Source organism: Anoplopoma fimbria, chromosome 1 (genome assembly GCF_027596085.1).
Source record: "Anoplopoma fimbria isolate UVic2021 breed Golden Eagle Sablefish chromosome 1, Afim_UVic_2022, whole genome shotgun sequence".
NCBI classification, from domain to species: Eukaryota; Metazoa; Chordata; class Actinopteri; order Perciformes; family Anoplopomatidae; genus Anoplopoma; species Anoplopoma fimbria.
In genome coordinates this window covers 14879815-14902592 of record NC_072449.1, presented here as the reverse complement: position 1 = coordinate 14902592, position 22778 = coordinate 14879815, and the positions used below count along the sequence as shown (strand labels likewise).

General features: G+C 41.3%; 1 protein-coding gene across 2 annotated transcripts in view; it reads left to right on the top strand.

Annotated features, from left to right (window-relative positions):
* fat3a (FAT atypical cadherin 3a) overlaps window positions 1-22778 on the top strand; it is a 91833-nt gene that overhangs the window by 6909 nt on the left and 62146 nt on the right. For both annotated transcript variants that reach the window (XM_054601972.1, XM_054601966.1), the window contains exon 2: window positions 16744-17067. In XM_054601972.1, the coding sequence (XP_054457947.1) occupies window positions 16744-17067 (324 nt within the window). The remainder of the gene's footprint in view (window positions 1-16743; window positions 17068-22778) is intronic.

The window sequence follows — 22778 nt, the reverse complement described above, 5'->3', positions numbered from 1 at the left end:
ATTTGTCTAAAGCAATCTGCTGGGAAATGTAAAAGTATACTCATTATGCAGAATGGCCCGTTCCAAATAATATAGTTATGGTAGGCCTATATCACTGATGTATTGATATGTTAATCACTTTGATGGTAAAAGTGGAGCTCATTTTATCTACCTCATAATAACTTAATGATTAGAATATATACTACTAATAATAAATCATATTTTATTAGTTAACAGTACTAGCCTGACTATTAACTAATATTGTCAAATAAATGATGTGAAGCTAAAAGTACAATATAACCATCTGAGATGCACTGGACTAGAAGTATAAAGTTACATAAAAAGGAAGTACTCAAGTAAAGTACAAGTACCTCACAATTGCACTCAAGTACAGTACTTGAGTAGCCTAAATGTACTTTGTTATATTCCACCTCTGCTAGATCACAACCTATTTTACAAAAGCACAAAGTTCTTTATAGATCTAGCCTCTTCATTTTGCCCTCAAAGTGTATCCCATTGATGCATTCAACTTTAAAATGAAGATTTTTTTTCTCCCAGGGATCATGGCCCCCAGACCGTGCTAGAGGGCCCATGGTGCACCCAACATAGACTCAAAATCTTGTGAGAAACTATTTGCCGACTTAGCAACTTTTTTTGCTAGATTGAGAAACTTTTGGAGCTAGTGCTTCTAGCTACTTTCATCGGAAAAGAGTTGTCAACCCTGAGCTCCTTTTTTAAATCTATTAAGGTGGGCCACAGACTGTGTTCTCTGTAACCAGTCTGTGTTAATGGGATCAGAATGGAGCAGCCTCCACTGCCTGTTTCTTTAAGGAGCACACAGTAAGAGGGTAGACACTAAAGAGCTACACACCTTCTGTTTGCATGATTAGTGGTAATTAATGTCTACATTTATAATTGCAGGCTGAGAACGAGCATGAGCTTCTTTTCTTGTGTGTGTGTGTGTGTGTGTGTGTGTGTGTGATGGCTGTGGCTGTGTGTGTGTGTGTGTGTGTGTGTGTGTGTGTGCGTGTGCGTGTGCGTGTGTGTGTGACCAGGAATAAACCAATATGGGCTTTTGGACGATTTTAATATTAATCCCAATATTCATACACTTTAAAATCAAGAAAAAAATCCTGAGAGTAGCAGTGATGCCTTCAAAATATCTCCAACAGAATACGGGATGTTAATAATTAACAATAACTGTTAACCGACAATAAGGGCTTTGCTGATTAATGCAAAATCAGTTAATCAGTTTTAAAAAGTTATGTAACTCGGATGAGCGACTTGCCACCTAACGGAGCAGAGCTGGTCCATCTTAAAGGTCAGCCCTCCTTAAGTGTTCCTAAATCAGCAGGTGTGAGCAAAGACTTGGGTGCTTGGCTTTGATCTCAAATAAACTGTACACCCACTGAACACAGCTATAACGTTACTGCTAACTTCAGACTCATCATCACGCACACACACTGTCTCTATCAGCCGGACACTCGCTAACGTTACATCAGACCACATCAGTGAAGTTAGAGTAGCTGGTGTAGTCGGGTTTGTCTGATGTAACACATAACAGTGGAACGTGGTTGGTTGTTTTGACATGATTAGATTACAATGAGTGGATACATTTACCATATTTTGATATATATTGATATCAGGAGGATAGGTTGAAGAAGCATCAGACTTTGAGACCACTGTTTATTAACTGTGTCCTACCAACAGTCAACACAGGTTCTTCAACCACGACCATGATTGTTCTCTAACCTTAAAGAACCATATCTTCTTCTTACCCTAATTTAGAAGAACAACACGGCATCCAAATATCTATTTTTTGCTTAACCCTACCTAAACCTTACCTTTAATGGTGACTGATCAGGAAACTCTCATATGCTTATCTATATTGGTTTTGGAAGGCAATGACAAATCATGTTGTCCTGCCATAAGGGTGTCAGATCTAATATCTAATTTATGAATGATGTGGATTATATAACGCCCTGGGTAATGGAATGGTTGCTGATGGAAACTGAGTCAAAGTTTCTTGATCTCGGTGCTTATGTAGAGCTTCTGCAATCTGCATTACTGAACTATTAATAGACATTGCAACCCTGATTATGCTCAGTGTGACTGTTTTTAAAGTTCTGTCTTTCAACAATGTCTGCATATGGTATCTTGACTTCTGAAATAAGGTTTCAGATTTGACTTCAGGGTTGATTTCAGTGAAATGTCAGATATAACTAATCATATATATTTAACCAGGAAGTGGCTCCATTTTTTTCTTTTCTTTTTTACTGGTGCTTTTTTATGTTGGCTGCATCTTGTGCCTCTTTTGGGCTGAGGTTGGCCTGCTTGTGGCTTGCCTGTGGAGAATAGGGCTGGGCTTCTAGCTGCACTCACCCCCACCCCCACCCCACGCACACACACATTCAGACTTTAGCATCATACTCCTGCCCTACAACAGTTTGTCACCCGCAGGACAAATAGTTAGTCAAAGATGTGTGTGTCTCACTGACTGTCCTCTCTTTCACTAACACACACACACACACACACACACACACACACACACACACACACACACACACACACACACACACACACACACACACACACACACACACACACACACACACACAAACATACACACACAGGTTTACTTAGGTCACTTTTGGGGACATTCCATTTCCAGGAGACTTAAACTAGCCACTGACCCCCAAATCAGCTTTGTCCAAATTGGGGACATGGCTTTTAACCCAAGTTGAACAAGCCGCCCCAATGAACCGGTCTTAAGTCTGAAAATGCATCCAAAACCCAGCCTAAGTCCAGAACACACACACACACAAACATATTGTATCACTGTGTTCAGGTATGGTACTGTGAATCAGTGATTTTGAGCACTGTGTGTGTATGTGTGTATTTCATAGTGTTTCACATACTCAGTGACTGTACCCTCTGGACATGTAAACTCATTATGTATGGGATCTAATGAAGCACGTATTTTCAGAGTAGCTGGGAGCTTCCCAGCTGTGACTCAGAGGTAGAGCGGATCGTCCTCTAATCAGAAGATGGGCGGTTTGATCCCTGACTCCTCCACTGTCTCCTACAGCCTGTCCAAGTGTCCTTAAGTGAGACAATGAACCCCACATTACTCTTTAAGGCTGTGCCATCAGTGTGTGAATTATAAGATTACATCCTGATGGGCATCTGGCCTTGTATGGTAGCCTCTGCTCAGTGTGTGAATGTGAAAAGCAGCGCTTTGAGTGACGTCCACCATCAACAAAACAAAGGGGTAGATCTTTGGCCCCACTGATGGAGACCAGGAAAAAAAACGATGCACTTCATTCTTAATATAATTTTTTTATTGCGTCTGCTGCACTCATGTTTTGGGCGCAGGATCACATACACACATCCTATATGTGCATGTTATATCTAAGATGGATCGCATAGATAGTTTGATGAAAAGAAAGCAAGCACAGTGACTTTTATATTACCTCCTTCCTGTGTGCTGAAGCCATCTTGAATAGGACGCAGTATTCCAGCCTCTCTGCTACTGCTGCCAGAGGAAAACATAGCAACATGACAGCTGATTTCCTTTTGGAGGTATTAACTTATACCTTAACAATAGGTCTTTTTGGGGGGGGATCTGTCATTATTATTTTTATTATTATTACTATTGTTTTCTCTCAATAATAATATTATTAATATAATATATTATGTTATTATAATATTATCTCACATTTATACTGACATCAAAAACAGGATGGCGGCGTACTGTACCACTGTAGAAGAGGCAATAAAGAAGCAAAGAGTATATTTAGCACTGTGTTTTTTAGTAGCGTCCTTGGCCGACCCTTGGCTTATTGTACAGTCCGCTTTAGGCCGACCCCCCGGGCTGAATACTAAGAACACTGGACCTCAAATCAGGAAACTTTGCCCAGGCACGTCTATATTGTGTGCATGAAGATTATCAACTGCCCGGTACTGGAGGTAACTCTGGAGACCTTGAGTTTATTCTCTTTAACAGAGATCGCTGATACACTAGTTACTCTGGGGAATTAGGGGAACAACACCAATCAATTCATTTCTTTTGTTATTTATTGCTGAATTCTCAAAAAAGGGGTGTTTTTTTGGGGTTGAAATCTGGACTATTATTGTTGGAAAATATTATTTTGGACTTGACTGAAAAGTACATGTTCTTTTGTCAAGTGTGGCTTAAATTGTTCCTCCAATAGACTGAAATATTTAACTGTTAGCATTGTGGCTACTTGATTGCCTGAGAATTCGGATGGTTCAGATTCATGAGAAGTGGGTTTATGAGAGAGTGTATGATGCACTGGTTCATGTATTCATTCGGGAGGTGCGCCTTAAAATAACATTAACATTGTTGTTAAACTTGGGCTGGCATCCCAAGCAACTACAGGTTATCCGCTACAACATCTTAGACAATGCACATATTGCTATTGGTATGCCAGTAGGTGTGGAAACATTTGGTCTTTAGTCTTTGTTCTTTAAGGTATCAGTGAGACGTGGAATTCAGTTTGGAGTTATACATTAATCAGTTATCAAATCATTCTATCTTGTATTGTGGCAAAACAGTAGAAATGCTGCAATCACTAAATAAAGTTATCCACAGTACAAGGCATGTGCACACATATTTCATTGGACATGCTGCGTCTTGCCAGATTAAGTTGTGTTGCAGCAAACATTGAGCCCGCTTTGGGTTGGTCTTGGGATGGATTCTGGGAGATTCTACAGGTCCCAGTCCTTGCCCAGGATCGTACAGATGGACAGGTGTGCTTTACCATCATCATTTAAAGCTGTCCATCACATCAGCTGTAAAGTAGCCAGGTATTGGCTTCTTCAAGGAAGCCTCAGAATCAAAACAGAATATGAAACCAGTTTTACTTAATATCCCAGATGAGGTTCTGTAATTCCACTAATGGAAATTCTTAAACCCTTGTACTTACTGCACTCTGAATACTCAATGCACCTGCAGTTGTATGTGTGCTCTAAAGCAGAGGGATCAAATGGAGGACAAAGGCTCATTCCTCTTCTACATCCCTCTTAAATGCTCTCTCTGTAGCTCTCCATCTTTGTCAGTGTTAGCACACACACCTCAGCCACATTCTGCCTTTATCCATTCTGATTGCTTTTCCTGTCTCTTAACCTTTTGCCACGAATGTGACTTTGTCTCGGTCATCTCATGCTGTGTTCACACTACTAGCTGAAAAAAGCTAAGAAACGGCCAGGTGTTGCCAGCTACATTGTTGCCAAGTCGCAGTGGAATTGTTGCTCAAGCACTCATTGAGCTAGATATTTGTAGTCGTTAAAAAGCACTGGGAACTGCAAGAATACATTTTTATTACATTCTTTAGACGGTGACATAGAAGGGGAACTGAAAGGATGAACAAAAATGTATGATTGGTTGACGCTTCAACGCATCATCAGAGTACTGAAAAAAGTCCAGCTCAACAATGATTAGTAGAGTTTCAGGGGTTATTGTCGTCAGTCTGTAGCGCCATGTCGCCGGCATGTAGCCTGTTGCTTTGTTGCTCGTGGTGTGAATGCAGCATGGGCAGGTGGTAGCTGGTTCATGTTTTGGGACAACTCCAGTGAGAACGGTGCAAACAAGCCCCAGAGGTCAGCTGATTAGACAGACGTGAGGGTGCTTGGTATACAGATAGTGGAGTAAGAAGATGGAACCAGTGTTAAAGGATATTTCTGTTTTCTTACAAAAAATGTTTTTTGGGGTTTGGCCACCACTCATGTTTGTCTTGACCACAAATACAGTTCCTGTTTCAAATTAAAAGCCTGTTTTGAGCTACTGGACAGTTTTTAATGTGAACGTCAGTGCAGGAAGTGTTGATGATAGCTTTACAGCCATTAAGAAAAACTGAAAAGTAGAAGTCTTTGGAATCTATTAACGAATGAGAACAATACTTCTGTTGGAAATAGAAAGGGAGAGCAGCACAGTGGTATGACATGTTCTACTGATGTATTTATCGTTATTTTTTATAATGAATGCATCAAAACAACAGGTCAACCTTCTCTGCGTGTGTGGTTAACCCGCCTCAGGCTGCATCACCTCTTTGAATTAGTAAGAAGCACATTCCACTAGAAAGGGACAAAACCAGATTAGCACGATGCCCCAAACTTGTCTGTTTTCATAACACATCAATTACAACATATATTCATTTGGAGCACTGCAAAATTATCTTGGCTTTACATTGGACTAACTCAAAACTCAAAACTAACTCATTTTTTTTTAGTATTCCTTTACCTAATGTAACATATTCATGTGTTCATCCCTGTGTTACAACAGTATAACGTGTTCATCACTGTGTTGTAATAGTATAGTGTTTTTATCCTGTGTTACAAAATATTAACGCGTTGTTACAACACACTGAAGTGTTCATCCCTGTGTGACAACATATTAATGTTCATCCCTATGTAACAACATAATAACACATTTGTTACAACACAGTAACACGTTCATCCCTGCGTTACAACATATTAATGCGTTCACCCCTGTGTTTAACATATTAACGCATTCATCTATTTGTTACAACACAATAAAGTTCATCCCTGTGATACAACACATTAACGCTGTCATCCCTGTGTAACTTCATGTCTGACATTATAGCTTTATTGCACATCTTTTAATGAAAGTTCCCACTAACTGAGCTACCGCTGCCCCACATCTGCAGAAGCCTCTTTAAACCATTATTGCAGATCATGCCTTTCACTATCCAGCGTGCCCTTTCCCTCTGTGCATATTTTGAGTTGATTGAGTTTTATTATTCTTTTTTTGTTGATGGCACCCTACATTCTTGCAGAGCACCAAGAGAAGATGAGGTGTATTTCATGTATTCACCTTTAACTTCCTTCACCTCTCGAGTTCCTCTCCCTCATACTGATATAGACCGCTCCTCTCCCAGCCCTTAATCGCTCTAATGCTAGTGGACTAATGAGGTTTTACCTGTGGGGTCTCAGGTGCTAATCCCTGCTCATGGCTGAAGGACTAGCCGAGGACTCATTATAGCCGTCAGACGGGCCAGTTTAATAGGAGTCTGATAAGGGCTCCCTGCTGCTCTTTTCTCACTAATAGCCTCCTCACAATCTGACATGTCGGACCTCCTGACCTCTGATGGAGGACCTGCACTGTTTGTTGAAGTTTAATCCTGAAGCTGCTGTCTTTCTCCTTTCTTTCTTTTTCTCGCTATCTCCTCAGCTGCCCCTCTCCTCTGGCCTTTCCTAAATGATGAATGAGGTAGAATATATAAAGAGTTGGCTGTGGTGGGGAGAGAGTGAAACTGGCTGAACCAATCCCTCTGCAACTGTTTGTCCTGAATTACTTTTCTGTACAGAGTGTCCACAACACACACAAACAGAAAAGTATAGCATTACTGTTGAGACCACAGAGATGGAATAGGAGTCACTTCGGTCTTAGGGTTGGATCGGTTTACTGCCATATTGAAATTGACGGTTATCATAACGTGTACATTTGGTCATCTACTGTATTGCTAAAAAAGGGATGTTGATTTGTCTCTACTTCGGCTGCGGGCCAAGCGGGTCAGCAACACACTTTATGGCCCCGCTCACTTCAGTCTCCATAACAACCCTTTTGCTTTTGACCCAGTCAAACAGTTCTACTCCTTTTCTATCTGTATGGTTGACACCTCATGTGTCCAGTAGAGAGCCCAAACACAAGATATACCTGAAGCGAGATATGACTATAATTACAGGCCAGATTGCCATGGAATCTGATTCTTCTCATCCAGAACAGACTGAGTTTTCTTCCTTTTTTTTAGTCGTTGGAAGGGTTTTAAACAACTTCAGGTTATATTTTGAAGACATCAAGAAATCTTTAATTATATTATCTGATGCCTGCACATACAGTTATATTGTGCACGGTAAGATTTTAGTTTTGGATTGAGTGCCGGCAGAGATAACTTTTAATTGTCTCTGCTCTTGCCCAAGCTCCTCAGCCACCACTTCCTCTTTCAGCCCTGTTGAGATAAGTGGGGTTCACTGACACCAACGACAGAGGGGGGAGTACATATCAGGTCAAGGATTGGCTCATGTCCCATCTGACTTTTACTCTCTAATATTCTTAGTGTTGTTTTATAGATTCCACATATTTGACTTATTCAGTAGAAACCTCTAATGAAGTACACTGTTGTACTACTCAACGTGAAACCTAATTATACTGTACTGCTTGCTGGAAGATAAACAGGGCTCTGAAGGGGCTTCTTCCTAATGCTGGTATTCTTGCTGGTGGTGTTTCTGCATTCTACTTTACTCCAGCTGGTATTTGCTACAACTGTGCCAGTGGGAACTAAGATGCTGATTGAATCTGACTGGGTTATGTCACCTCGTTCGCAAGGGTTCTGAACATTTTAAAGAGTAGAAGAGGCAAGAAGATAGCCATTGCATCTAATCAGCAGTAGGTCAGTGTCTACTTAAAGTGCCTACTAGTCTGCAGGAACCGAGACAAAAGGCATGTCTGTATTAGACAAGTATGCATGTCTCGGCTAAATGATGATATCACATCACCAGGACCCACTCATCTAAACATGTTCCATAGTGTCCCTAGAGCTCAATGGTGAAACCAGAAAAAAGTGTAATAAAGTAATGCCCATTAGAGTCAAAGGGACGGTGCCAAATACTCCAGATAGATAGTAGATAGTAGTCGGACCCAGGTCAGACTACTGCCCAATAAAGGCCTGGACAGACAGACATGGGGACGTCAGGGAGGAAACGAGCATTGTGTGTCAGAGTGGAAGACAAATGTATGCTAACATGCAAAGCTGTGATAATGAACACAGTAAATAGTATACCTCCAACACATCATTGAGAGGATATTACCTACAGCCTCATGCTTTGTTTATACTTGTGCGTGGCATTGTGGCACGAACCTCTGCAGATGGCGAGCGAGCTACGATCATGCACAAAGGAGTTTAGGCTCAACGCGTTGTTCGTTAGTTTTCTCTGCAACGGTAGAGGGAGTACAAACAAAAGGTACTGTTAAAAAGTGTGTAACCGCCAAAACACCATAAACCAACCTCCTCAATGCCCAGGCGGAATTGTAATTACCTGTAAACTCATATCTCATAATCATTGACTACTTTATTGCCTTTATATAAACCCTGTAAAGTAACAAGTCAAGAAATACAATGCCTATAAAAAGCATTCACCCCCTTGGATGTTTTCCCCTTTTGTTGCTTTTATACATGAAATCATGGTCAATATAATTTGGCTTTTTTGACACTCAATTTTTGTCTCATCAGACCAAAGAACCTTCTTCCAATTGACCTTGGAGTCTCCCACATGCCTTTGAGCGAATTCCAGGCGAGATTTCATATGAGCTTTTTTCAACAGTGGCTTTCTCTTTGCCACTCTCCCATACAGCTTCGACTGGTGAAGAACCCGGGCAACAGTTGTTGTATGTACAGTCTCTCCCATCTGAGCCACTGAAGCTTTTAACTCCTTCAGAGTGGTCGTAGGTGTCTTGGTGGCCTCCCTCACTAGTCTTCTTCTTGCCCGGTCACTCAGTTTGTGAGGACGGCCAGCTCTAGGCAGATTTAAACAAGTGCCATACTCTTTCCATTTCTTAATGATGGATTCAACTGAACTCTGTGGGATGTCTAATGAGTTGGAAATCTTTTTGTAGCCATCTCCTAACTTATACTTTTCAATGATCTTTTCTCTGAGTTGCTTGGAGTGTTCTTTTGTCTTCATGTTGGAATTGTAGCAGGAATACTGATGAACCAGGAACTGGACCTCCCAGACACAGGTGTTTTTATACTACAATCACTTGACCCACATCAACGACACTGCTGGCATCAACTAGCTGGACCTCTGTTGAATTAGGTCAGTCACTTTAAAGGGGGTGAATATTTATGCAAACACTTATTTTACACTATATATTTTTAATTAATTGACATTAGTTTGTAAAAATCTGTTTTCGCTTTGACATGAAAGAAGCTTTTTTTGCAAATTCATGTCAAAAAAGCCAAATTATACTTTTTATAGGCATTGTAAATGCATTACAAATTAACGAAAGTAAACTATTTGATTTGGCTGCAAAATATTTACTCATATGTAAATTTTTAAGACCTCCTGTTTCTAAAGCATCCATAAACAAATTGTCCGTCTTGTTAAAAAACAGACATGTTAATAGTGCTTATATCAGTGAACTATTTGTGACAGTCAAATCTGAAGAACGCGCATCCAGTTACAAAAAATCAGTGGTCTACCACAAAGCGCCCCAATCACTTCGCCGTAATTAGGTCATTTTCATACTATGTTGAGTATACACGCCTGGAGACTCATAGTCATGTTGGTCACGACTGAGAGTCTCCTTGGTGGGGTAGAAAGCAGACTTCTACCCTGCCAAGGGAAAACCAGCTCTGTGAGCAAAATGTGTATCGTTCATAGCCACAGCTCCTGTTTGAAGCTGACTATCTCTCTGTCTTTGGAGGACCTGTAATGGGTGAATTCTTCTTCCATTGTCATTTCCAGGGGTGAACATATGTAGCTGTTTGCTGTGGGATCAGCCACGTCTCTGACTTTGTGGTGTATTGTATTGAGGGTTTGCATACTTTTCAATCTCTGAGTTTACAGTTCTGTGGACTGAAACAATAATCTCTGGAGGTGAATATGCTGACTTCAGACCAAGCCCAACCTCTACATTCTGTCTCACTCTTAGATCTGCCACTTTCTCTGTGCTCTAACTTACCCACTCACTTTTCATTTCCTGTCTCCAATGGGAATTGTTTTCTTGCTGACAGGGAAGCAGTGTGGGGAGGTTGAAACTTTCAGAATAAAAAGGCTTAGTTTGACCTGTTCAGCAGAGTATAGTGATGAAGACAATTCCTGTGGTGAAGGACAGTAAGTTAACACGTCTGCTGAAACGCCAAGGTTGTTAAAAGGTGAGACAAAGATGGCTAGTCAGCTGGGCCAATCAAAGGGCCCACGATCCACACTGTCGGGTCAGCTAAGGCTGAACACCAAGGCACATGGGTGGAAATCTCAAATATGAATTATATAGCACCTGAAAGAGAGAGCAGAAACAGTAGTATAAGGGATGTAATCATGTCTTTGGCCACTAGATGCCCTGGAGAAAAGGTTCACTTATAGGCTCAGAGCCCTGGCTGACTGAGGTTAGAATTATGTTAATCCTGGTACTCTTTTCATCAAGTTTTAAGATCTTTGTCATTCTACGCTAAAAAACACAACTGATCCTTTCTGCCTGAATATAAGTATCTAAAGGGGGCTGCCCCACCTAGAACTTGGCTTCCAATAGTATTACAACAAATTGTCTCAAGATGTCCTGCTTAAAAATGGCCTTCCAATGTACTTTCAAACCATGAAAGATAAAAATGCATTGACCTGTCCATTCTAAAAGAAATCTGAAGTGTCTTTTGAATATTTCAATGTTGGCATGCAAGAAAGTTTAAAATGATTTGATCAACCTCTTTTTCTTCACCTATGGACCATCCTCACTGTGTTCACAGTGTTTAGAGGATTGGCGCAGTTGATGGTTTTCAACATCCCCTACAGTTTTGCTGCAGGTGAAGCAAGTCAGCCAGTCAGATAACCCTCTAAACAAAGGTGTCCTCAAGGGTAGTCCATTGTCCGTCATTTGCATAGAAAGGCTATGAGAACGACAATGTATTCCACTTGAAATCACTATTGTGTCCGTTTCCTTCAAAGATCAAACTGGTATTTGCATGTTGTAGCCCTACAAACCACTGCATAACCGCAGTGGGTGGCTGACTTTGGGTTAGAGGCACCAACAGGAGGCTTTGTGACCCTGGTATGGTTCTGAATTGTAACAGCTAGTACAGATAGAGTGACGTTTGTGAACAAGTACTTTGGGCTTCATCACTACACCACAGTCCACTGTAGTTATGTACGTTAAAACATGAACAGCGGAAGAGGAATAGTGAAGCAGAAGAAACACTTTCAGTAGTTGTGCTTGGCTGGTACGAAGCACACAGACACTAGATTCTAGTTGTCCTTCTGAATGCTCTCCCACACATATACACACACACACACACACACACACACACACACACACACACACACACACACACACACACACACACACACACACACACACACACACACCAACACAACAATACTGCACATGGATGCATTTGCCTCCAGCTTTAGTCGGCATGCAGCAGGCAGCAATAAAAGACAGTGAGTGCCTTCCTAGCGAATTACAAGGGGCCTCCACTCCCTTGGATTAGTGCAAATGTTAATCACTGCCTTAATTAATCTTCCCCTAATTCCCAATTAATCCTGAGACTCACTTCAACTGGCTTGTTGAAATGCACTTCCCCAGATACCCACAGGCCTTCAGGCCAGTCAGGCAGCAGGAATGAGGGCTGAAGAAGACTGAGGTCTTCTAATTTTTTGGTCTCAATGTGTCATTTTGAAGGACTCACTTCTGCTTCAAAGCCCCCTGTACACGATGAAGTGATGCTTCTTGAGCTGGCCACCTCTAATGAAAAGTTTTCTAACTTCAACTATTGCAGGTCTGCTGCATTCACATCTCAGGGATTCTATGGCAACATCACTGGTTTAGGGTCTTGTCACAGAGCAGCTTTAGGTGAAACCTTAAATAATTGAATGTGTCATAATTCAATCAACATCATAAGCATTGTGTACAGGGACCCCATAGATATAAAACTATTTACCCGTGTTTTACCAGATTGCAAGACCTGTTGATGTTAACATGTTAATATCATCCGACATGTTTACTCTTACATAGTGATATTGAGTGATCTGCATCTCAATTGCAGTGTGCTTGTTTGTATTGAGGACAAAGTCAGACACTTGGTGTGTGTGGATATGAATGACACCACTATAACATACTCCCTGTATCTCCATTCTGTGTTGCTGCAGCAGTGTTTGGTCTCTGTGCTGAGAGGAAGCTCATTGGACAGCCATGCAGACGGTTGCTCCCTGCTCTCCACTGTGTCTAGTACTCCTGTGGCATTTGTAGTTAATTCCACACTCTAATTGGAGAGCAGGCTTGTAAGCAGGAGCTTAGGTTGTTTGAGGCGCTGCTGCAGCATGGTCCATAGCTGGTAATTGTAGTACAGTCAACAGGCCAGAGGGAGGCAGAGACAAATGGACACTGAGCCAGAGAGAACACAGCACAGGACAACTCTGAATGAATTACTGCTAACCTTGAACATGCTAATGTCCCACAGGACGAAAACATTGAAGCACTGACTGACTGTGTGTGTGTGTGTGTGTGTGTGTGTGTGTGTGTGTGTGTGTGTGTGTGTGTGTGTGTGTGTGTGTGTGTGTGTGTGTGTGTGTGTGTGTGTGTGTGTGTGTGTGTGTGTGTGTGTGTGAGAACATATCCTGCAGTTTACCTTCATGTGAGTGCATGTGTATCAGAAATGGAGAGAGATGCACAGAGAGAGAGGCCACATTGTAGTCTGACCCCCCAGACAGAGACCTACGACAAAGCAATTAACAAACATGGGTCACAGCTCTTACAACTGCGTCCTTCACTGGGCCTGAACCTAGTCTCCAATGGGCCTAGAGCGGGCTCGTATCTGGGTAACAGGACAGCAGGGTAGCTCATCACTGACCTCAGCCTGATGTCTCTCAACAGCCAGACCACAGCAAAACCACAGTCCACCTGAACAGACCATCATCCAATCATGAAGCACTAAAGCACATACTATTAAAAAGGCTACAGACGGAAGGAAAGCAAAGCAGCATAGAAACTACTAAAATGCTTTTAGACCAAAAGTCCAATCTCTTTTAGGCCAACAGTGAAGCTGTAAACAGGGCAGTAGAAAGCCTAAATAACATATTTAAACTCAGCCTCTTAATCAAGACTAAACATCTCACATAGAAAAGCCCAAAACAATAATGACAGATTGTTACACAATGATGTAAAAAACTCAGAAAGCAATTGAGGAACCTATAAAACCAAAACCATAAAGACCCAGACACCCAGAACATTCCTCTTCATTATGTTGAAACATTAAACTTGTATAAATATAGAGAAAAGGAAAAAGTGACCAGCATGTTAGAAATCAGATACATGCTGTTGAGGTATCTAGGAAAACAAACCAGCTCTGTGTAAATTGGAACAACCAAACACGAGGATCAATCATCAGAACTCAGTAGTTCTCCAAGTACACTAATAAAACACTGGAGATCATGAGGGCCTGTGGCGGCGACGGCATCCTAAATGAAATGACAAAAGTCACAGACCTCGTATTCAACCTCGCTATACTGAAACTCTTGTTGATTTAAAAAAAGGCTTGGGTCTGCTGTGTGAAGGCTGCTGTTGGAACGTGGTGTTGGGGATGAAAACCTTATGACATCATAAACTCAATGTACACATAAAAAATGTGATATAAAGGTTTTGAACAGCCCAGAGCCGGGGGTTAGACAGATATTTCGGCGTAACTGAAATACGGAAGTTACATGGCGAATAAATCAACGTTGATTTCTGGTTTCACATGGGGAACAACAGCCGCCTCCATGGTGGAGAATCATTTTCATATTGACGGAGCCACACTTTTTGACTAGCTGCCAACATCAGAGTTTTACATCCCACAGATTACAAACACATAAAACGTTCATACCTGCTGGGTGAAATACAGCAATGTGCAAAACAGCAGTAAGATATAAATATTAAGAACAAATAATTCAGTTTATAAGTTTCACTCCACATATTTGTACTATACTATACTATATTTAATTACAATGCTTTAACACACACACACAGAGACAGACACACAGACAAGTGCAGTTTTTGCAATAGGTTATTTAGTTTAACTTAAAATGACACTTTAAGTATCACCATTTTTAATCACAAGCAGGCAGGGTTCACCTGGACAGGTCTCCAGACCATCACAGGACTGACACATAGAGACAGACAACCATTCACACTCACATCTACATCTACATCTTCATCGATTAACTGAAGCTGCATGTCTTTGGACAGTGGGAGGAAGACAGAGAACGTGGGGAGAGCATGTAGTCTCCACAGAGAAGGGCCATCCAGCCCGGTTTAGAATGCTGGATCCTCCTGCTGTGAGGCCACAGTGCTAACCACCACACCAGCATGCAGCCCAACTATTAACTAAAGTTGAATTGATTGTTATCAATTCACCTTTTATCAATGATGGTTATTATAAAGGATTAGGTGAATGTTCCCCATGAGGGATTGAACAAGGACTTGTTTTTAGTATTTGTATAATGGTTGCAGCTCTTCATGTAGCTATAAAGGCCAGAGCTGTACAACCAACTGTATGCTCTGTACACAGGTCAGATTCTCTTTAATAACATGATCTGATTCATAATTGTGTGAGCATTAGGCTACTCTATTTACATAGTTGGTTTCATGTGTGTATATTGTCAGTCTATATGAAGTACATACACAAGGACATTCTGAACATGTTGTAATGTAATGTGTGTATCGCACTGCAGCATATATGAAGAGGGTTGGGGGATATGGCTGAAAGCTTTGGGAATAGCTAAGTAAGTAAACCGTGAGTCTTTTTATGTCTTTAACACAGTATCTTGGTTCACAAAGGTCAAAAGGTCAAAAACATGGATTTAGAGAGAAGTTACTCTTCAAAAGCTCTTTAAGTACTTGACGTTACTCCCCACCACTGCTGAACTCTATAAATCTGGTTGCCAACACACGTGTTTATTCCAGGCAGGAGTCAGTAGCAGTGACAGTACTGTTGGGTTTGCCTTAATTTCTCCAGAGGCATCCTGGAATCTGCAGCAGCAACACTCTAAAACTTAATATCTTATGAGCTTCTCCACTAAAGCATGGAGGCAAATGGAGTGACTAAAAGCTTCACACTTATATGCTAGAGATACCTGTTTGTGTGTGTGGGTGTGTTAGCATTAGCCAGCAGCCTTTATGTGAAAGCCCATGAAAATTCCACATGGAAAGAAATTATATTTGAAGATAGTAATAAACCACTCAGAGTCATTATGCTCCATGCCACAGCCTTCCAGCCTTCCAGCTGTGGCTCAGAGGTAGAGCGGGTCGTATCCAATCAAAAGATCGTCGGTTTGATCCATGTCGATGCGCCCTAGGGCAAGACACTTAACCCCAAATTGCTGAAGGCTGTCCATCGGTGTATGAATGAGTATGTATGATTAGTTACAGTCCTGATGGGCAGATGGCACCTTGCATGGTAGCCCCTGTCATCAGTGTATGAATGGGTGATAATGGGTGAATGATGACATGTAGTGTTAAAGCGATTGTTTAAGAAGTCAGAAGAATAGAAAAGAGCTTTACAAGTACAGTCCATTACGGTTCCAGGGAATCTGAGAGGAGCTGAAAATGTGATTTTTAAAGATAAAATTAAACCCCATGTTTTTTGTCTGGCTTTTATGTAGCTTTTTGCAGTATTATTATTTATAACTGATCTATTAGCATTTTGATATACATTTTTTGTTATCAACATTGTATCTTGATCATTTTGAATTATTTAATTCTATTGTCGTTAGCGCTATTAGCAGCATTAACTGCTAGCTGCCGGCTCAGTATGTTCAGTACTGCCGGCTCTCTGTATTCAGAACTGGCTGTATTTGTCGTATCTGCTGCAGTAGCGAGCCAATCATATGTTGCATTTAATCAAAGAACGCATGCAGTGATTGGCTGTGAGCACAACCATAGAAACAAGGGTGTGTACAGTACAGTCAGTTCCTTACTCTATTAAATGAGTTCAATAAACAGAAAGTAATCGATATCATTGTCTCTTCCTCCACCAGGGGTGATCTACACTACGGATATGTTGGACCGCGAGACCAAGGACTCTTATTGGCTAACAGTGTATGCCAGCGACCACGGCGTGGTTCCCCAGTTTGCTACTATTGAGGTGTTCATCCAGGTGGAGGATGTTAATGATAACGCCCCGCTGACCTCAGAGCCGCTGTACCGGCCCTCAGTGCCCGAGAACTCTCCACGGGATGTTTCTGTGATCCAGATCCAGGCCCAGGACCCTGATGCCACGCCCTCCGCAGCCGCTGACAGGCTCAACTACCGCATCATCAGCGGAAATCCACAGAACTTCTTCACCATCAACACCCGAACTGGTGAGTAATGGTGTGTGTATGTCTGTGTGGGTGAAAAGCCAGTGTCAAGGTTGAGTAGAATGCTGACAAACGCCTGATTCAAGATTTTGAATTGTTCCTCTTTTAGATTGAGTGTGGGGTCAAAGGAGCTAACATGGAAGATGACATTTTCAATCTAAGTGACCGTGTTGCTGTGTTGACAAAAAATAAAAAATAAACCTGGCTGGGATGGTTAGAGATAAGGGATTAAATCCACTAATCTTCCTTTTAATTTACTGTGATTTCTGCTCCAGGGCCCAGGCTGTTGCTAACGTCGGGATGAACCTTTACTTTACTCAGCAGTTGGCAAGCATGATATAGATACTTGGTTTGAACCTACAGAAGCTTATCATTTGTTAACTGACAAACTGTAGCTGAAGTTGTACATTCATTGCTACAATCACAGTTTTACTACTGAGTGAATGATTAAATGTCAATCTCTCTCGCTCAAACACACTCTCCCCATGCACACGCACTCCACTATGAGCTATTCCTTGAAGGAGCAACAATCTGTTTTAGCAAAGCATTAGCAGGTCTTCAGCATGTAAAACCCCTTATAGGTTCCCCCCTTTTATTAAGACACAATCAGTGGGATTTGTTGGTTGTGGTTTGTAAACACAACATTCAAAGTTGGCCCATCTTCTCCAGCTGGTGAAAGCCAACTGCAGATTCACAGAACCAGCATCGTCCGCTTGGCGTTGCGCCTTGCTAGATTTGCATTGTCGACCATTGTTATGGTTTCATGTTGAATGCGTTCCTACAATCTGTCATGTCATGGCTAAGTTTTTATAGAGGTTTGCGCCCAGAAACTACCTGAACACAGCAAAATAAAATAAAAACATGCAGAGGGCAGGGTCTCTCAGATACAGACATGGCCACACATTGTATTGGGTCATAAGTGATGGTGAGTGGGATTATTTTGGTATGATTCTATAATATTGTTTTTTCTCATTGTGCTCTCAAGGATGACTTAAGAAGCAAAATAATGGTATTACATACTGCGTCTGACAGTATGATATATATTGTTCATCAAGTGAATTCATGGTAACTGGTTTACAGTCGGCATTCTGCAGTAATATAACTTCATAAACATACCAGAACCTGCTTTCTACAATCCGGGCAGGGCATTAGAGAACCCTGTTGTCCTCGGCTACATTTCTGATGGAGAAAAAGCTCAGTATTGGCCATGTATACACATAACCAGGTCTCCATGCCGCTGCGGGGAGGTGAGAAATCTGGTGACTAACCTGTTGATCACAGATTTTTATAGGATATTAGGAACTATGTGCACACGATGTGACCACATGGTCTGCTTTCCTTCATAATTCATTTTCTCCCAGTAACCTGGTTTCCTAGTGATAGAGGCTAGTGAATATACACTATTCTATAAAATAGAAATATTATTGATGTCTTGTGCATCATAATGTGCATCATAATAATCATTTCTGAGCTAGTTGAAGAAGAAAGAGCTTAGGGTGCCAGGGCTGTCAATCTGTGGTAGAGCAAAGAACTGTGGGATGGCAGAATTTCCTGATTTCCCAAAGGATGGTCTTGTGCTTCTTGAACTACAGGAGACAGAAAATGAACCTTGATCAACATGTAAGCTCACTGGAATTCCTGGCTGGGACATTTATATATATTCTACATTCAAGGAAATAAAGGTGCTAATTAGAACTATATATATATTCATCAGCTTGTCTCCATAGGAGAACCCTGTTAGTTCCTGTTCAAACCTTTCATAAAGATTCCACCTGGATCTCTCTTTCACATAAAGGGCTGTACCTAGAGGGGCGAGGGAACCTTAATCTTACAAAGAACCCTGAAAAAGACTTTCTTTAAAAAAAGGTTTCTTCAGAAGCAGAGTGATCATGGCAGAACCTCAGCTCTTCCTGAAGGCTTCACACTTTCATACAAGGTGAATCCCAAACATCCCAGACATCATGACCGTGTACAGCAGACAGTGGAGACAGTGAATTGAGTCAGTGGGGCCATCACTTTGTGTCATTGACCTTTATAATCCTCTGCTGTCAACCCGCCTCCTCTTTCTGTGTATGTTTACTCTGTAAGTAAATAGTTTTTGGAAGCCTTCAGCACTTAATTCATCACATAGGCCTCAGTAATCCTGTCTATATGGTAATCAACGCAAACACACGCACACACACACACACACACACACACACACACACACACACACACACACACACACACACACACACACACACACACACACACACACACACATACAGTGAGTGATGTGTTCCATTGTGTGAGATTTGTGTTCCCATATATTTGGGTATTCCCTCTTCATCACCACTCTGTCATCTCTTTGTCCCCGCTTGTCTTCTTCTGAACTAACTAAATCCTGTCACAACGTGCTGTCTCTTTTTTTTATTCCTTTACATACCAGCTTACATTTTAAATGTTTTATTTATCTAATGTCACTTCACAGTGACTTTTTTCTAATAATGTACAGGTGAAAAGTTTTTTTAAACAAAGACCATTTATTTCAGCCTCATAATGCAACATTAGATAACTGAAAATGTTTGCTGGGTTAGCTGCATGCACTACATGATCAGAGCTGATAAAGAGTCTACATAAATACACTTAGCTATTACCCATATTAACATACAGATTCATTATTTGATGTCCACCTGTCTTCTAATATAAGGCCCACTAACAGAACTTTGGGTTTGCATCTTGGATCTCAGGAAACTTTGGCATGATTTAATGTTTTGAGAGCATTTTTCAGAATTCTAACATTTTGACAACATGACTCATTTGATAGTTTGAAGAAGCGAAGGCCTATTGGATTAGAATGGCAGCCTTCACCTTTAATTTGGATGCGTAATGAATAATGTGGGATTACTATTATTGATGTCATGAAGTGAGTTTTGGGGTAATGCAGGTATAGTATAATAATATTATAATAATAAAAAAATAAAAATGCTTCATTCAAATACTGACCTGGATGTTGATTACTATGGCTAAGGTCAAAGCTTCGGGTCAGCCTAGTAAAGAGTCTAACGGGGCACACACATGTTGGCTTGTACTAATCAAACATGTACGTCTCCTAATTAGTGTTGATTCTAATTGACTCCAGCTAGTGACATGCTAATGCAGACGGGACAGCTGCTGAAAACCACACACTCATAACATGCAATGATGCAACATGATGATAACAGAATGTTGTTGGGTTTTCTTAATTAGGTTTCTTTCAGTAGGGGGGGGGGGGGGCATTTCACAACAGATGGTGTGTGTGTGTGTGTGTGTGTGTGTGTGTGTGTGTGTGTGTGTGTGTGTGTGTGTGTGTGTGTGTGTGTGTGTGTGTGTGTGTGTGTGTGTGTGTGTGTGTGTGTGTGTGTGTTTGGTGAGGGGAATGAATTGTGTGTGAGTTCACTCTAATTCTGTTATCTTTTCTTCAGCCTCTAAATATAGAAGTGCAAGCATGTCTTTGTCTCTGTGTGTGGGTGTTACTGTAATAACATGCTCTGGTGTCTTACGGTCTTCATGTGTTTATTAGTGTATGTTATTACATTGTGTGAATGTAAACATTCAGTGTGTGACGTTTTGGGTTTTTGTATGTGTAAATGGTAAATGGACTTTACTTGTATAGCACTTTTCTAGACTTCCAACCACTCAAAGCGCTTTAACACTACATGTCATCACTCACCCATTCACACCCATTCATACAATGCTCACAGGGGCTACCATTCAAGGTTCCACCTGCCCATCAGGACTATCTAACATTCACACCCATTCATACACTGCTGATGTATTCTGATATGTGACTTTGATGCTGTGACACAACAGCTGGGTGCATACAGAGAGACAGTAGTGAATAGACCCACACACTGTGTATGTGTGTGATGTGTTGTGTAGTTAAGTGCTGTCACTTCCTCTTCCTTGTAAAAGCTAATAAATTGGCACTTACAGATGCAGGAACTGGAGTCAGATGCTTCTGGCTTGTTAGCATGTCAGTCTGATGTCTAATAGAGCATAAAAGTTGTCATTAATCAATAGTGTTTTTCTCTGATTGTTAAGATTGCATTAATGTGTTAGTGGATATTCCTTTGGGACTGACTTCACATGACAGGATACTTTATAGTTTATTGGCCAAAATGACTTTAGTGCACTGAAAAAGTAAACTTTACTCCAAACTGTATTATAATAACTATAAATAATTAAAAAAATGTCAAAAGTGCTCAGAAAAGAAAAAAGAAACAAGACAAAAAGAGAAAATTTGACCTCAGCAGGTAGCGATTGGCCTCTGTATCTGTTTGTGAATGGCATGTATCCGTGATCCGGTGATGGTGCAGACACTATCTTGATGGAAGTCAGGCAAATAGCACCAGCGACACACAGTGGGGCTGACTGTTCTCACAACTATAATTGGCTAGCTACATCGCTAACACAGTACCACATGTGATGAGCGTGACTGACATGCCGGTTGAAAGGCTCATGATTATATTAGAGTTCAATGGGGAAGAGAAAATGATGGGGTCATTGTTTATGAACTTTTTCAAGGTCTTCACAAACTAAATAGCTACCCAGCAGACACCGCTCGTCTCCGCACCACCGTGATGTGTAGTGTTGTAGTGATAAGGACGGCCCATATTTCCCATCATGCCTGCCAAGGTTCTAGTTCATAAGCTGTGTCCCAATCCAGCGGCTGCAGCCTTCGGAGGACCCGGCCTTCACGGTCTACGTCGGCCGGGTCCTTTGAATACCGTGAAGGCTGGACCGAGCGGTCCCCGAAATGAGACGGTCTGGTCCACAAATGATTTCCTGTTTACATCACCAGCTTTTCGCGCCCCCACCCTTTTGCCGCTCCCGTCTCCTAGCAACCAACTGTGCTTGTCATAAAAGAGTATAAAAAAGTTAAAATATTAAAATGGACGAGCTGCTGTAAATAGCGCAGCGGCTCTCGGTAGCGTCAGCTGGTTAGTGAATAGCGTCACGTAAATTAACCGATCATTTTAACATGAGTGTGATCTGATCAGGTCCCTTGTTTTTAGTTTTAATACTTGTATCTGTAAATATCCACATGAGTTAAAACCCAATAATTATATTTAAATGTGAATTCTCCCGTTGCTGGTCCACTAGTCGCCATGTCATTAAAAAAATAAAAAATCAACTTCACCGGCACGCAATGCATCTTGGGATATGTTGGGCCGTGAAGGATCCATCAGTTGTATCCTCCGAATCTGGGAAAAGTAGGCTGCATTTGTCGGCCGCATTAGAAGGAGTCTTTGAAATGGGACAGCCCCGTCGCGGCTGCTGTGATGTAATCGGTCTACAAATGCAGCCTCCGAAGGATGCAGCCGCTGGATTGGGACACAGCTATAGTGTATTCTAAGTTAACTGTTATATGTGTGTAATTTGACAGTCAGAACATAGTGGCTTATGTTGGCACTTGTCATTTTGTGCTGTTTTATAGTAACCTGTAGTGACGGTTATTACATTTCTTAAAGGTATTTGGAGAGAATTTGTATTATTAATTGAATTCTCATTTCTTATCAATTAGCTGCTGGTGACCCTAGGTGTTGGCTAAACTCTCTTTGAAACGTGCCAAGAATGTGTGCAGGAAAAATCCTGTAGCACTGTGTTTAATGTGGTCCTCTCCAGTCAGCAATCCATCTCTGCACTCTTCCCTCCACTCCTTTCCTCCTCTTGACTCTTGTCATTCTCTCCAT